This window comes from Biomphalaria glabrata, chromosome 8, assembly GCF_947242115.1.
Source record: "Biomphalaria glabrata chromosome 8, xgBioGlab47.1, whole genome shotgun sequence".
NCBI lineage: Eukaryota > Metazoa > Mollusca > Gastropoda > Planorbidae > Biomphalaria > Biomphalaria glabrata.
In genome coordinates this window covers 43993133-44010916 of record NC_074718.1, presented here as the reverse complement: position 1 = coordinate 44010916, position 17784 = coordinate 43993133, and the positions used below count along the sequence as shown (strand labels likewise).

The following is a 17784-nucleotide window of genomic DNA, read 5'->3' as shown; positions in this document are numbered from 1 at the left end:
AGACAGTGATAGAGAATAAATGAATGAAAGACAGTAATAGAGAGTAAATGAATGAAAGACAGTGAGAGAGAATAAATGAATGAAAGACAGTGATAGAGAATAAATGAATGAAAGACAGTGATAGAGAATAAATGAATGAAAGACAGTGATAGAGAATAAATGAATGAAAGACAGTGAGAGAGAATAAATGAATGAAAGACAGTGATAGAGAATAAATGAATGAAAGACAGTGATAGAGAATAAATGAATGAAAGACAGTAATAGAGAATAAATGAATGAAAGTGAGAGAGAATAAATGAATGAAAGACAGTGAGAGAGAATAAATGAATGAAAGACAGTAATAGAGAATAAATGAATGAAAGACAGTGAGAGAAAAAATGAATGAAAGACAGTGATAGAGAATAAATGAATGAAAGACAGTGAGAGAGAATAAATGTATGAAAGACAGTGAGAGAGAATAAATGAATGAAAGACAGTAATAGAGAATAAATGTATGAAAGACAGTGAGAGAGAATAAATGTATGAAAGACAGTGAGAGAGAATAAATGAATGAAAGACAGTGAGAGAGAATAAATGAATGAAAGACAGTAATAGAGAATAAATGAATGAAAGACAGTGAGAGAAAAAATGAATGAAAGACAGTGATAGAGAATAAATGAATGAAAGACAGTGAGAGAGAATAAATGAATGAAAGACAGTGAGAGAGAATAAATGAATGAAAGACAGTGAGAGAGAATAAATGTATGAAATAGAGAGACTACCAAGAAAAATACAAAACAAAAAAAAAAAAAACAAAAGGGCAAACAATATTTGAAAAAACAGTTTTACTCATGAATGTCAAGTGGAATCCTAAAATGTAGCTAGAAAGAGAAAAAAAAATGTAGGGGGTCAGTTGTGGTGTCCAAACAGTAGTAAACCACCCATGGCAAGTGAATTGATGAACTGATTCCTTGTTTGGAAAGTTGACATACTGGTATTACGTATGTTATGGTCACCCCTAAAACCATCATGCAAAAATAAATGACCATATTCATAGGAAAAAAAAAGTCTGGTCAATCAATATAATCTGTTCTAATGAGAGTGAGCCTTTCAATCAAGGAAATGGCCCACTGTCTGTATATTCCAACAACTACAGTCTGCTAGACACAGTGTATTCTTTACAGGCAGACTGTGGGGGTAAGTCTTTAAATCTGCTAAAAGAGCAAATTTATTAGTCTGTATTGCTTTGATTAATATGTATAGTTTATATGGTGTACCATGTTATGCTGGAAAAGCATAAGGATGGCTCTTAAAACAATTTACTATGTAATTTTTTTTTATCTTAAAAGAACAAACAAACAAAAATGAGTTCACAGGCACATTTCAGTATAACTTAAAATATTAAGTATAAAAATAGAAAAACTTTTAGAGACTACTTACACACTAAGCAGATAGCAATGAATCTCTCAGCCATGTGTGGAACTGGACAGTCTGGAAATATAGGCTGCAGGATATAGAGGGAAGCAATCAAGCTCAGCGCTGCGATGCCCACTGGACAGATCAGGACAAAGTTGATCCACAAAACTACAAACGATAAGTAATCCCCAAATGCGCGCTGTATGTAGATGTACTCTCCTCCAGACTGGGGCATGGAGGCACCCAGCTCGGCATAACACAGGGCACAGAGTGTGTTAAAAACGCCACAAATGGCCCACATTATCATGGAGAGTCCTATGGACTTAGAGTGCATAAGAATACCAACAGGAGACACAAAGATGCCAGAGCCAATTATAATTCCCACAATAATTGCAACACCCTGGAAAAGTGTAATCTGCTTCTTGAGCTGCACTGCCTCCGACATTTTAACTAGAGAGTTGGCAAACTTCCTTGATAAATTAAGTTATGAAAGTTTTTTTAACTGATCTACACAAACTATTCACTAGTTGAAAATGCAGTACAAGAATCAGAATGCCGCTGTACTCGATAACACAGAACAGGGAAACAAAGAGGCAGGTAACAGATGCATGATGAGTCTGCAAAACAAAACAAAAAAAAACAACATTGAAATGTTACCAAGTTAATAATGGGGGTCTATTATTAAATATAAACAATATATTACAAAAAAAAAAAAAAGGAATATTATTAGTGGGCTCCCTTTCACTGTTAGAGTAAAGAATGCTCTACATTAGGAAATTTTCACAGACTGGTAGACACCTATAATTCTTCACCACATCTAACTAAAGATGTTCTAAAATCTAATTTAACACCATTTAAATAGTAATTAGGTATTTTTATTTGAATTATTAAAAAGAAAAAGGACTATTAAGATCTGTTGTTGTTTTTTTAAAGTCTTTTGACCCTCTATCTCTTTAATACTCTATATAAATATAATTTAGATCCTACAGTTAGAGCCTCTAGAGAGTAGAGTGTATCTATAATAATAATAATCTTTATTTATTATCCATAAGGAAATTTGTCTTACAGTTTGACAATATTATTCAAGTCTGTAATAATAAGGCATGTCTTAAAGTTCCAAGATTCTAGTCTAAATCACACTAAAAGACCAAGTCTATAATTAAAGATATATAAATAATCTCTAGACTCTAGAGTTATATCATTTTCTAATAATTTAAAACTAAGATGTATTGACTCTAATAAATATAATATAATATTTTTTAAGTTTATAACATTGATTTGATCTAGATCTATATCTATCTATAGAGAGTAGATAGTATTAGTATATTTATATATATTAATATATATATAAATATATATATATATTAATATATATATATATATATATATATTAATATATATATATATATTAATATATATATATATATAGATAGATTATATATATATTCTAGACTATATAAATATAGATCTAGTAAAATCTAGTTACTCATTCTAGAAAGACTTGAGACTTATAAATCAAGATTCTATATATAGACTAGCATTTCATGTATCAATCTTAGTCATGCATGTTAATCAATGACCTAATATGCTTAACATATTGGAATTAATTAGATCTAGATTTATAGTAGTATTTGTAGTCGCTGAATGAACTCTTTATGTTGTCTGTTGTATTTATGTGTATTTTTCTGTTGTGTTGTCTTTATATGAGAAATGAGTCCTTGTAATCACAACGAATTTCCGTAAGGATCAATAAAGCAGTCTTGTCTTAGTCTTAATATAATAGATCTAATAATAATAGAAGATATATATATATAATCTCTAGAGATCTAGACCTCTAGATTCTAAACAAACCCTAGACTATCAGACTAGATGTATCTTTATGACTTACGACATAGATTTAGATCTAGAATCTAGACTAGAGAATAGATCTATTTTACTTTATTATAGTTATAGTTATACTAGATCTAGTTATAGTATAGAATAATCTTAATAATCTTATATATATTATATATCTAGATAATAAAGTTTATAAATCCTAGATCTATTTCTAGATTAATCTATAATCAATCTATTCTAGATACTAAGATAGAATGATAGATTTTTACTAATTTTAGATATAATATAAGATATGCATTGAAGCATATAAATAATATAATAATAATAATATATATAGATCTAATATATCAATATCATGATTGACTACACTACTACACTACACTGACTACAGAGACAGTCACTACAGTTAGAGTTAGATCTAGATCTATATAGATCTCTAGATAATCTAGATAGAATCTAGATTGTCTACTCTAGATTCTAGATCTATTAAATCTAGATCTAGACTATTACTATAGATTAGTATAGATAGACTTTTATTTGACTTGTATAATACTAGATCTAGGTCTAATAGAGATAGGTCTAGATCTAGATCTAGTCTAGCTTTCTAGCTAGAGTAGAGTCTAAGACTCTAACTAGATTTACTAGATCTAGCTAGATCTAGATCTAAGTCTTAAGACACTTAACTTGACTTAAGTTAAGTCTAGAACAAATCTAGCCTAAATCTAAATCTAGTTTATTTATCTAGATCTAGGTCTAGGTAACTCTAGATTACTCTAGAATCTAATCTAGATCTAGATTCCACAATTACAAAAGAAACAAAAAGTCTAATTATGTCTCATAAAGATCTCATTAAGTCTCAATATATGATTATCAAATCAATGAGATTCATTGAAATTATAATTGAAATGAATATGAATCACTGATACAGAATAGTCACATAGTAGTGAAAGACCGCATGGGCGCGTGTGTTACTAACTAACTGTGTTGTGTATGACCCGCTATGGCCTCATTCATGATTGTAAATCGACACTAGCGTAGCCTTGTCTTAGGATACATTTTATTCTAGATTACTTACTCCGGTTTTGGTACAAACGTGTGAAGAAACTAAACACAAATAATCCAAATAAACAGAAATATAGATCTAGGTTAATTCCCGCCAAACACACTACTGTTTGCACACCTGGAGCAGCTAAGTGTGTAGTGTCTAGACCTAGTATTGCCAGATTCTACTCTGTATAGTAAATCTTTCTAAAGAAGCCAAAAAAACAAACAAACTCAGAAACAGCTAAAAAGAAGCAAAAGAAGAGTGAAATAAATTAATCAAAGTTACCACAAATTAGATTTCTTTCTTTCTTTTATTCTCAACACCAACTTAAAAAAAAACACACGACAATACAAGATTACTTTAAAAGGAACTTAATAAAAACGATAAGAAGCCAAAAAGGCGCGGACTATGTGCGAGATTGCTATACACCACATCAGAAGGAATTAGGTCAAAGCAAGTGATGATGAAATCACACGCAAGTGGGTTGGGCTTAAAGCTGTAGTGAAGATTTTTATTATTATTATTATTCGCCTCCCCTTAAAATGAAACCAGCCAGATCGAAGAGGCGGAGAATGGGGATTTTTGTAGTGAATAGACTGAAAATTTTAAATATAATTCTAAATATGATTGTTTCTTTCATGGCGTAGCTGGCAGGATGGGGGTTGTGGACCAACCACAACTTGTGGTTCGTTCCCCTCAAAATAAAATATCTTACCTTATTAGCTACAGACTTTATTTTTACAAAGCTTATATCAGCTCTATAGATCACAAGGTCTGGAACGTTAACTTTACTTTTACTATATCAAATCATTCTGTCTGTCTGGTAAAAAGATTTAACATGTTATTTCTCCCACACCCAACCTCGGATCAAGTTGAAACTTTGCACAATAATTCATTGGCGTAGACAAGGCATGAATATAATATAATTAGTCAAATTATACTGGTAATTAATTATTTTGTTTGATACCAACAAGGGATATCGCTAAATTTGTAAGGTTTTGTCCCCTTAAATAATTGTACACGTTATTTCTCCCACTCGCATTCTCCGATCAAGTTGATACTTTAAACAATTATTTATTGTACTTGACAAAATATGAATCAATAAAAAAAAATTAACCAATTAGTTTATTAATTATTGGTAATTAATTATATTGTTTCCTATCGAATAAGGAAATAACTTCTACATTATTGATAGATATAGTTGTAAGGACGGATTTGTTTTCCTTAGATAAGCTTTTTTTTTATTTTATTTTTAAAGTTTTTTTTTTTTTTTGCTTGTTTTTAATAGTTTTTATATAGCGCAATTTTCAGCTCACAACAAGCTCGGTGCGCTATGGTCCCGTGCGGGAGAGGGCGTCTGTGAGGTTTTCCGTGCTGCGTCTATACAACTCTGCTCGAGACAGGTGTCGAACTCGCGTCCCCTTGATAGGTAGACAAGCTGTTTAAGCCTCCCAGCCACAGTCTGCCACAAATCCCACGTACCTTCAAAAGAGAAGACAATGAAGTCCTAGGTATATCCATGTGCTAATGCAGTCGAGCATCGTTAATTAGATACTTCCACTCTGCCAAGTCGTTGGTTGATTTGGCTGATACTCATTACTGGTCGGAGGCGCGGTGGCTGAGCGGTAAAGCGCTTGGCTTTTGAACCTGGGTTCGAATCCCGGTGAAGACTGCGATTTTTATTTCGGAATCCTTGGGCGCTCTGAGTGGGTACCTGACATTAGTTGGGGAAAAGTAAAGGTCCTTGTGCTGGCCACATAACACCCTCGTTAACCGTAGGCCACAGATGACCATTACATCATCTGACCACAAGGTATGAATGCTACTTTTTTACTACATTACTGGTCGCGGGGCTTACTTAAAATAAAAATAAATATACGAAACTTCAAGTAACTAATTGAGAAAAAACTAAGCAAACTACAGCATCAAATTTCATTTTAAACTTTTCTTCTTCTTCGTTCTCAATGTTATGTTGGAGCGTTCATATGACTAGATCAATACAAGAGATGAACTGTTCAGTGGTTTCCATCTCATTTTAAACTTAATTCTTTGAAGATCATTTGCACAACTGCAAATATACTGCAATGTACTGTACTACTGTGGGCATGCCTAGACTTAGTCACTACTAGACTAGACTACTTGTATTAGATCCTAATAAGAAGTAGGATTAGTGGCTTAATGTTAATTTAATGTCATCTTATTCTCCTTCAGTCGCGAGAGATTACGGTTCATCTCATAAACAAGTGATAAAGCCTAGACATTTGATTTTACTGTGCCAAAAAGTGCGGAAAAAAAAACAACTAAAGTTAAACTTTAAAAAGAATGATTAAATTATCAATATTTCCTTTATTCTGTACACCGAATTTGGCTACACAAAAAAAAATATTAGCTGTTAATACACAGACCTTTATATATTATATCTAATGCTTTAAACTAGTATGATATGGTTTGCAACTTGGCGTATGTAAGTACGTACTACACAAAACTGCAGGGTTTCTGTCCATGGCTTTTACAAGGGAGGACTTAAACCTCTCAAGCTCTCACTCAAATGGAGTTGATGATGATGATGATGATGGTGGTGGTGATGATGGAGATGATGTTGATGATGTTCTTGTTGCTTTTGATGATAATATTGTTGTTGATGATGATGATGATGATGATGATGATTTCGACGATGAAGATTATGATGGTGGTGATGATGATGATTTCGACGATGAAGGATATGATGGTGGTGATGATGATGGTGATGATTTCGATGATGAAGGTTATGATGGTGTTGATGATGATGATGATGATGATGATTTCGATGATGAAGGTTATGATGGTGGTGATGATGATGATGATGATTTCGATGATGAAGGTTATGATGGTGGTGATGATGATGGTGATGATTTCGATGATGAAGGTTATGATGTTGTTGATGATGATGATGATGATTTCGATGATGAAGGTTATGATGGTGGTGATGATGATGATGCTGATTTCGATGATGAAGGTTATGATGTTGTTGATGATGATGATGATTTCGATGATGAAGGTTATGATGGTGGTGATGATGATGATTTCGATGATGAAGGTGATGATGGTGGTGATGATGATGGTGATGATTTCGATGATGAAGGTTATGATGTTGTTGTTGATGATGATTTCGATGATGTAGGTTATGATGGTGGTGATGATGATGATTTCGATGATGAAGGTGATGATGGTGGTGATGATGATGATGAGAAATGATGATGTTGACGAATGCTTCAGACATGTTTTGGTTAGAGTCTAGAGACCATAAACGAGAGTAGAATTGTATTTACAACATTGGATGAAAGCAGGTATCTCCATACCCCTCCCCCCCAAAAAAAAACAACAACCTTCTTGAAAACTTTCTTTTTAGAAACGAATAGATCCAAATCAATGTCGGCCTAATGACATAAAGCATTTTAAATGTGTTACATAATTAAAAGTCTAGGTTAATTATCTTTATTAAATGGAAATCGAAATTCAAGTCCAATAACAATTTAAGCTGTGATAAATATAGGACCTATATTTAAAAAAGAAGAAAATTAAAAAAAAAACAAACTTAAAACCAACAACAAAGCTTATATTAAGCGTAATTGTATCAATGAGTTTGGATCAGTCGTGTCATGACATTTGTAATAGATCTAGTCTAGAATAACAATAATAAATCTGTGCCATTAGAAATATTTTTGTTTAGCGCTATTTCATGCTTTTAGCTTTCTTAATACTCTATGGTCTTATCTTATCTTTTCTTATAAAATACAGACGTTACTTCAAAAAAAGTAATCCTATCACTTATCTGGACCAGTCGGAAAGGGGTGAGGGAAGGGGGAAGAAAGAAGGTAGGGGGGATCGCTTTTTAAATGCATCAATAAAATAATAATAATAATAATAATAATAATAAAACAAATAGCTGAATGACCTGAATTAAAACACAACACAAGATACGGATATTTATTACTGTTAAATATTATTTCATTGGGAAATAATAAAGCATGCTATCAAAAGAACAGCAGAAGAGGTAGTTGGATTTAAACAAAAGAACGAGAAAATAGGGTGGTATGATGATGAATGCAGACAAACTATAGAAGAGAAGAATAATGCTCGAATGATAATGCTACAGAGAGAAACCAGGAACACTAGACAGCAATACAATGAAGCAAGAAGAAGGGCCACAAAAGTTGTGAGAAAGAAAAAAACGGGAATGGGAAAAGTCCAAGATGATTCAAATTGAGGAACTAGCAAAGGAGGGAGACATGAGAGGAATGTATATGAAAATAAAAGATGAAAAGAACGGATTTCAAGCTAGATCACACATGTGTGAGAACAAAGATGGTCAGCTTATTACAGAAAACAGCAGGGTCATTGAGAGATGGGCTGAATACTTTGAGGAGATCCTAAATACCACTGAAGATGGAGACAATGGAGAATATGAACTGCCACATGGAGGACCAGATCCCTAAGTGAACCCACCAACACTCATTGAAACATCAGAAATAATTAGGACCATGAAGAATCACAAAGCACCAGGAGAGGACCAAATCACAGCAGAACTAATTAAATATGGAGGGAAAGACTTACATTCCCAAATACACAGACTAATATCAAGAATTTGGGAAGAAGAAGTAATACCAACAGAATGGGAAACGGCTCTTATAACCCCAATACACAAAAAAGGATCCAAGTTAAAGTGCTGTAATTACAGAGGAATCTCTCTACTAAATGTGACTTATAAGATACTGTCTAGGCTTATAACTAAGAAGCTTGGAAAATATTCAGAAGAAATCTTAGGTGACTACCAATGTGGTTTCAGACCCAACAAATCCACAACCGACCACATCTTCACACTAAGATGTATACTAGAAAAATGTCATGAATACGACATACCAATCCACCAACTCTTTATAGACTATAAAATGGCTTTTGACAGTATCAGAAGGAAATACCTATATGACACTCTACAGGATTTTGGAATACCCAACAAACTGACAAGACTTATACATATGACATTAAACAACTCAAAAAGTAAAGTCATAATACAAGGAGAACACTCACGGGAATTTAGGATTAAACGAGGATTAAGACAAGGAGACGCACTTTCCTGCATGCTTTTCAATTTAACACTGGAGAGAGTTATAAGAAATATAAACATACACACGAGGGGAACTATTACTAACTACTTCAGGAGAGAAAACATGGTCCTCCACCATCAGGGACGATATACAGCCAAACTCTGCAATACCTTGCTTATGCCGATGACATTGCCTTATTGGGTAAAGAAACCTCTGACATCGCTAGAGCCTTCACACAACTAGAAGAAGCATCTCGACCAGCAGGACTTGAGGTCAATGACAGTAAAACCAAGTACATCGCAATGACAAGAGACAATCAAACAGAGGGACAACATATCAAAATCAAAGACCACGAATTTGAAAACGTCCAAACTTTCAAATATCTAGGAAGTACTATTAATTTAAAAAATGACCTACTGACAGAAATAAAGGAAAGAATAGCAGGAGGCAACAGAGCATTTTATAGCACCCACCATTTACTTAAGAGCAAAACGATTTCAAGGAAAACCAAGAAAATAATATACAAAACCATAATAAGACCAGCAGCAATGTATGGAAGTGAGACCTGGACAAAGGCTAAGACATCTGAAAATTTACTTAATACTTGGGAAAGAAAAATTCATAGGAAAATCAATGGTGCCATACAGGATGAAACAGGGTGGAGGACACGCACTAACCATGAGATATATCAATTGTATGAAGACCCACCAATAGTGACAGAAATAAAAAAGAACAGACTACGTTGAGCAGGTCACATTGAAAGAATGTCAGATAACAGAGGAGCGAAAATCGTATACAGGCAAAAAGCAAAAGGCAGGCGACCCAAAGGCAGACCCCGAATGCGATGGATTGACGATGTGGAAGCAGATCTGAAGCAGCTTGTGGTTAGGGCGTGTAGACGAAGGAGAGATCTGAATGGAAGGATGTGCTGAAGCAGGCCAGAGCCCTCCATGGGCTGTAGCGCCACTGGGATGGATGGATGGAATTATTATTTCATTGATGATATTCATATGTATTCTATAAAATGATCTTTACCGAGATATGGTTCAATGTGAACCTGGCCTTACTGATGTTATTGAATGATTATCTAAGTAATGGTTTTGTAAACGGTGACTCTCTTATTCAAGTCCTCAAGGAAGAAATTGTTCCTTTTTGTTAAATGTCTAATTTTCTATGGAATATTACCTCTGAAACGCGTTGTCTGATAAACACAATCTCATCTTAACACCAAGACATCGTTGTTATCTGGCACTCAAACATATATATCGTTACTGTATAATAAAAAACACAGAATTATTTAATATAAATATTTTTAGGAACATTATTTTAGAAAAGTACGAAACCGTTTGTATAACTTAAAAAATATACAGAAAAATAACCTCATTTATCGATATAGTTCTTCATAATTCAAAATAGTTTGGCTATTAATACTCATATTAATAGTGAATGATTATAAATGTGGTGTAGGCCTACTTAAAAAAAAAAGCTGCTTGTATAGTTTATTTTAAAAGTTAAACGTTTCGCTTTTAGGAAACAGTAGCCGTTGAACTTTTGAAAAATCTAAAATGTCATGTTATCGGATTTTCAATAGCTCATCTGTTTTTACGATATAAACGAGACGGACGGACAGACAGACAAACCACACAAAACTAATAGGGGCTTTTCCACTTTCGCGGGCCGAGCAAAGGGCATTAACTGATACATAACCGATTGTTTCTATGTACAATATCAATTATCTCTGCTTGTGCAATTGTAATTCTTGATAGATTGCAAAAACGATTAAAATAAAACTCAAGAGTCTGGTTAAGCGAATGTACACATTTGTTTTTGCCGAAAAATAGAAGAGCTGAAACAAAATAAAAGGAGGAACATAAATTCGTCGGTGACCTCTTTTGGTCAGCACTATTCACTCATTGGGCTACACCCAGGGGCGGACTGGCTATATTGGCATTCGGGCAAATGCCCGGTGGGCCGGTACCTAAATGGGCAGGTAGAACCACTGTAATCATCTTTTTTTTTTTTAAATCACGTCTGTTTTATAAGATAAGGGCCGCATGGATGTCACTTCGGCACGTATCACATTGTGGAAGGTTTTCTAGTATTCTCTTACAAAAGAGGCCCTCTGGGTGAAGTATTTATATTCACTGTATGCATGTGTACAGCTATCGATACATTATCAAACTTGACAGAATGATTTTGAAAACATTTTGACCTAGAATTGGATGTCCATCATACAATATACAATTTATGGGTCGTACGAAATAGAGAGGCCCGGGCCGATTTTGACACCCAGTCTGACCCTGGCTACACCAGTGTGTCCCAAAGAGGGGTACGCCTTGGGAAAGACTTTGGAGGGGGGTACGCCTTGCACCTCTTTAACTAAGCTGATATTTTGTAAATACCCATTTAATTATGTTCTGTTAATAAATTAAAATGTGATTGGAGGAGGGGAGGGATACTCAGCATTACAAACAATATCAAAGGGGTACTCAGAGGTCAAAAGCTTGGGAAACACTGACCGTGTAAGCAACCCTGACCTCGATACAGAGGCCCAGAGAGGAGAGGGTGTCCTGCCCCGAGAACTATTCGCAGAGGGGACGCCTAAAGGTCTCCGAGACAAACAAGATTTTTCTGATTAAAAAAAAAGAGTTCTCGAAAGAATATTTTGTACAATTCCTCTATTTAGCTTGCAAATTCATTGGTTCAAAATCCTGGGTGGCTGACCGTGTAAGCAACCCTGACCTCGATACAGAGGCCCAGAGAGGAGAGGGTGTCCTGCCCGGGAACTATTCGCAGAGGGGACGCCTAAAGGTCTCCGAGACAAACAAGATTTTTCTGATTAAAAAAAAAAAGAGTTCTCGAAAGAATGTTTTGTACAATTCCTCTATTTAGCTTGCAAATTCATGGGTTCAAAATCCTGGGTGGCTGACCGTGTAAGCAACCCTGACCTCGATACAGAGGCCCAGAGAGGAGAGGGTATCCTGCCCCGGGAACTATTCGCAGAGGCGACGCCTAAAGGTCTCCGAGACAAACAAGATTTTTCTGATTAAAAAAAAAAAAGAGTTCTCGAAAGAATATTTTGTACAATTCCTCTATTTAGCTTGCAAATTCATTGGTTCAAAATCCTGGGTGGCTGGACGCGGTTCTCGAAAACTTTTTTCCGAGGAATTCGACAGGATGTATACCATTGGGAAGAGAATTACTATCTATTTGGCCACACTGGGAACATTCTTTTTGTAATTTTTCAAAGTATTTAAACAAATTAATTTAAATTTGGCTAGATGAGTAAACAATCTTTATCTTGATAGATTACGCCTTCGGGTATTTCCGCATGTAGGCACTATTCAAGAGTTAAAAAATTCAATTGACGTTCAGGAACATTTTGCGCGCCATCTTCCGAGTCTTGATCTATGGACCCATTATTAGAATTGAATATACTGTTATGAATTTGCCATGCGCACCACCATCCAGGCTAGTGCAGAGATGCGCACTTCTAGTAACCAAACTAGAACAGGATGTTGACATGAAGAGACTAACGATTTCCGCCCAAGGAGAGAGCCAATATGGAGATGCTGTACTCAAGGCAGATGCCCTTTGTGTTTGTCATGTCTCTATGTAAATAAACGTCTATGTCCTCGTTGAGTTGCCTCACTTCAGTTATTACAATACAATGACTTTGAGCAGATTTATACATTTATACACTGGCGCCTATTACGCTGGAGTTGCTTCCAATGTATGTTGAATAATAAATGTTGATAAAATCATCGAATTAATAGTAATAGTTGTTATTGTAAAAAAAAAAATTAGAAGAGGAGCCTCGAATGAAACAATTGAATTGGACCCCGCAATTCGTAAGGAATGTCCTGAGTGTCCGCCATAAGACCGATTCAAAAAGCTATTTTTAAAAAAGACTAAATGCTAAATCTGGATAGATCTAACTGAAGTCTAGCGTTTACTTTCGAACATTAGATAAAATTGTTGAGAGTTACATATCATCTTTGAATTAACGCTTTTACGTCAAGACTAAAGGATGTTCTTCTAAACACGAGGGTGATCTTACGACCAACGAGCCCATTGTAAACGTCCATTCTCTTCTGAATCGACACGACCCACGCATCCCTTTTTTTAAACTTTACTTGACATGAGCTCTTCAGAATAAATGGTGGGTTGTAGGCCAAAGGATAATGAATTTTGGAAACTTAAAATGAAGAAAAATGTTTTTAGTTTTTTGTAAAATATTGTTACGATCTTTCCTAATCAGGCCTTCTGTAAACACTGCTAAACACACAAAACATCAACACAAGAATCTGACTACAAGAGCTCCAAACATTCTGGTCCTTTAATAATGGTCAAATAAATAGATAACAGCCAATACTAGACAATGGACCCCATTCACCAATCGTAAACAAACAACATTTAGTCACGTGATCTTATTGATAAAACAACGAAAAAAAACTGTCACGTGACAACCATCATGAATTAAACATTAGATCGTAAATTATATAGAAGAGATAGAGCACCACGTGCTAAATGTTGTTTGTTTACGGTTGGAGAATGAGGTCCATTGGCAACACATCAACAACTAAAAATGCTACGCTGTACATCACCGTACTAAACTCTACTGTCTCCATCTCTTCCTGGGCTCGTACATTCACTAGAGGACTCCACCAGGACCGACTTCCCGGCCGACTCACAGTCCTGGTCTCCTCGCTGTCCTGTCTTGAACTGCCCTGCCTTACCCACTCTGTTCTGGTCCACACAGGCCTATCATCAGATGACCATAACACGGGTCATATTCACATGCAAAGTTCATACCAGTACTGTCCCTTGCCCATCGACACTAACTGTCTTTCTGGCCTGTGTCACATGTGTACAGTTAGCCCTATCGCGCCGCCAATAGGGTAACAACAATATGTTACATGTTTCAGATGCTCCTTCAGAGTTGAAGATAATCTACTTCCAAGTCCGAATCTCACACAGGACGACGGAGGATGGCAGCGGGCAGGCTTTGAACCCGGGACCATAGAAGACCGAACGACCGAACGACAACCAATCGCGCATACCCCGCGACCAGACTTTGCACCGTCGCTCCGCCCTTTTAACCCCTGGGGAGTTTACAGCACTCCCCACATCCACTAGCTGACTAAGAGGAAGAGCTCGAAAGGATTTATTTAGATTTGGAGATTTACAGTCTGTTAAAATCTGGCTATTCTGTCTTCAAAAGAGCCTGTCCCTCTTCGCCAACGCCTGTAAAAAATTTGGCCTCACCATAAATGTAAAAAAAAAAAAAAAAGACAGAAGTGCTGCACCAACTTCCTCCAGATAGATCTGCCACGGAATCAGACATTCTTATAGATGGCCAGAAACTAGCAAATGTTAATAAGTTTGTCTATCTCGGAAGCATCATATGCCAACCTAGATGATAAGGTAGACTTCCGTGTTGCACGTGCTTTTGGAAAGGCTGCACGGAACTTCCCCCACTCCAACTGATCCACACAATGTATTGGGCCACAACACACTATGATTGATTAAAACAGAGGAAATGAATAGACTAGCCTACTATCGGTTCCTCTTCTCACAATGAAAGATAAGAGTCAACTGAAATAATTCAATGATGAAAGACTATACCCAAGACTGTCTTAATTTCACAAATGACTTTTCCTTCTCCAAAAAACACAGTGACGTACATACATCTGTGGGTTGCAAATGATTTTAAAATTATAAGACTAAAAAGGCGAAATTAAAAAATAGTGTTTTTTTTTTAAAACAACAGTATAAAACGCACCAAAAAGTAGAAAATAAACCAAAAAAAAACAACAAACAAAGAATATCTCCATATCTACAACAATATCTCTTAGTAATATAGAAGTTATGTCCTTTTTTCTATATAAACCAAAACTATTAATTATGAATAATTAATTGACTAATTGGTTGATTAAAAAAATGATTTATATTTTGTTAGGTACAATAAATCCACATATCCAAGTGGCACTACAGCCCATGGCCAGGCCTGGCCTGCTCTAACACATCTCTCCACTCTGTCCGGCGCCTTCGACATACACGGGTCACGGAGGTCACGCTCTGTCCTATCCTGGGCTTGACGTCTCCATGCTCGGACTTAAAGCTTTTGTACATCTGTCTGGACATCCTCAAGGCACCGTGCTCGTGGTAGCTGCGATACAATTTCCACTTGATCCGAGAAATGATGTGGGAGAAGTAACGTTTACAAGTCCACAACAGGCGTAGGACGTAATCATCTTTTTTTTTGAAGTTACGTCTGCATTTCTTAAGATACGATAACATCAACCATTTTAATACACGTCTAAACAATATCTCTAACTTCATACAAGTGAAAGAAACATTGAAAAAGTAAATAAGTAAATAAATAGTAAGGTAATAATAATAATAATATCTTCTTATCTTATATAATACAGACGTTACTTCAAAAAAGAAGATGATTACGTCCTACGCGTCATGCATTTAGTCATGCATATTAACCAATGACTTAAATTCTGCCAAGTCACTGGTTTTCCTGGCTAGCTCAGGCAACCCATTCCATGCTCTAATAGCACTAGGGAAGAATATTATTATAATATTATAAGGTTTAGCTAAAATCTTGTCACAGCCTTATAATTTGTAAGAACTTTTGTTCTATAGTATGCTATTAAAACAAAGTCAGGTGTATGTTGATAGAATGAAACAGCTTACATTATTATTGACTAGAACAAACAATATACTACAAATTAATAGCTACGACTAACACTTTACTGTATAATAGTTTTGAAACGGCCTGAAGTACCTCTTATTAATGTGTCATTAAATCCACTTCAGAGCGGATTGGTCCTGAAAAAAATACTATTGATTCATTTCTTTCTGTAATTTCTTTTTAAATAATAGACCTGACCTATGGGAATGAAAGTCTGTACTTAAGAGAACACACTTTTGTTTTGAGCCAATTAAGTAACAAATTACAATATGTCACAGCGACACTATATATTGTAAAAATTTCTTGTGAATCTATAGTAAGGAGTTAACGCAAGAATCTGAAGGTTTTAAAAAAATTGATTTCAAACACATTAGAATACTTGGCATCAGTGCTAGACAGTAATTATAGACTTTCTAGTATATTTGATATCAATCTAGCGACTTTCATCCATATAGTTCTTTAGCAACGTATATGTTCATGTTGAACATGACAGAATTGTGGTGTTGATATCTTTGCATGTCTTCGCATAGAATTTGTAATAATTAATTTTGAAACAAATCTAATTTATTGCAACGAAATTTGGTTTCCCTTGGCTCATCATGGTGTCTCTAGAAGTGTCGACTGTATTTAGGATGATAGTCAACGCATCAAATTTACAAGCATCTAATAACTTTTCAGGGGACACAATTTCTCTTTCATCAGCACAAGTTTTAGTCAGTAATGAGGTTCTAGGGGAAATAATGTTTGTTATCAAATTTGGATTCTTACTTCCCCTTGCATTTATTGGCATCATTACCAATATACTCAATATTATTGTCTTCTATCTCCAAGGTTTTAAGGAAGGTTCGACAGTTTCCATGACTGCCATCTCTGTTTGGAATCTCTTTAAATCTATCTGCGGGTTTGTAGCCAAGTTCTATATTCCAATAGAATTTGTCAACAAAGCCCTAGGTGTCACGTGGTACAACGTCACGTTTCCAACTATAGATTACACATCTCTATATGCTGGCTACGTGACCTTTGCCCTTGCCGCATTTTTATCGCTGGAGAGACTGTTATGCGTCTGGAAACCTTTCACTGCGAAGTCTTTGCTAACACCTTTAATTAGTCTGTTGTCTGTTATAATAATTTCGATCTTTACCTTCGGCGCTTACATAGTAGTGTATTTCATATATACCATTAAATTTGAATTTAGCCAGACTTTAAATACGAGTGTTGCCAAATTTACTTTAAGTCAGTTCTATATTGAAAAATCTGGCATCGTCATGGTTTATTATCAAAGTATTGGCATACTGATTCCAACTATCAGTTTCATTGTGATGTGTATTTGCTCAGCATTGACTTTAGTTCTACTGAGGAAGTCTTCATCACATCTCCATCAAGATCATACAAGTACTAAAAAAACTTCCAAGCGAGAAAAACAAGTGTCAAGGACATTACTGACCATCATCAGCATCTACATCATCAACCTGTTTCCCAGATTTATTTTTAACATCGGCCAACTGGCGGAACCAGAATTCTACAATCTACGAAAATATAGCAATCTGTTTGTGATGGTGGCTCTGTTGCTCTTCATCATAGACTTTTGCAATTCATCCAGTCACTTTTTTATATTTTTGAAAATGAGTTCAAGCTTCAGAGATCAATTTATGAAATGCATCGATGTCAAAGATGTTCCTTTGAAAAGGAATTTCTTTACCAAGTCAGTTATTAGTTAA

The 17784-nt window shown here is 35.2% G+C and overlaps 2 protein-coding genes across 4 annotated transcripts in view; one reads left to right on the top strand and one right to left on the bottom strand.

Moving 5' to 3' along the window:
- The window catches only part of LOC106063889 (large neutral amino acids transporter small subunit 1-like), a 23900-nt gene extending 18123 nt beyond the window's left edge, over window positions 1–5777 (bottom strand). Inside the window, exons 1-2 of one of the 3 annotated variants that reach the window (XM_056038237.1) lie at window positions 5759–5777; window positions 1420–2012 (exon numbers count right to left, since the gene is read on the bottom strand). In XM_056038237.1, coding sequence (XP_055894212.1) covers window positions 1420–1840 — 421 coding nt within the window. In that variant the 5' untranslated portion in view covers window positions 1841–2012; window positions 5759–5777. Of the gene's footprint in view, window positions 1–1419; window positions 2013–4306; window positions 4538–4561; window positions 4706–5758 lie in introns of those variants that run through there. The other 2 variants (XM_056038236.1, XM_056038235.1) reach the window with 2 other exon arrangements.
- Window positions 1929–17784, top strand: LOC106063898 (protein PFC0760c-like). Its single transcript, XM_056039394.1, has 3 exons — window positions 1929–1992; window positions 6870–7325; window positions 17402–17784. The coding sequence occupies exons 1-3, from the start codon at window positions 1929–1931 to the stop codon at window positions 17782–17784; spliced, it is 903 nt and encodes a 300-aa protein (XP_055895369.1).

Coding starts and splice junctions, on each gene's coding strand:
- LOC106063898 (XM_056039394.1), top strand. CDS start 1,929: ATGCAGTACAAGAATCAGAATGCCGCTGTACTCGATAACACAGAACAG. Junction 1,993..6,869: donor ACAGGGAAACAAAGAGGCAG/GTAACAGATGCA, acceptor GTGATGATGGAG/ATGATGTTGATGATGTTCTT. Junction 7,326..17,401: donor TGATGAAGGTTATGATGGTG/GTGATGATGATG, acceptor GTATTTGCTCAG/CATTGACTTTAGTTCTACTG.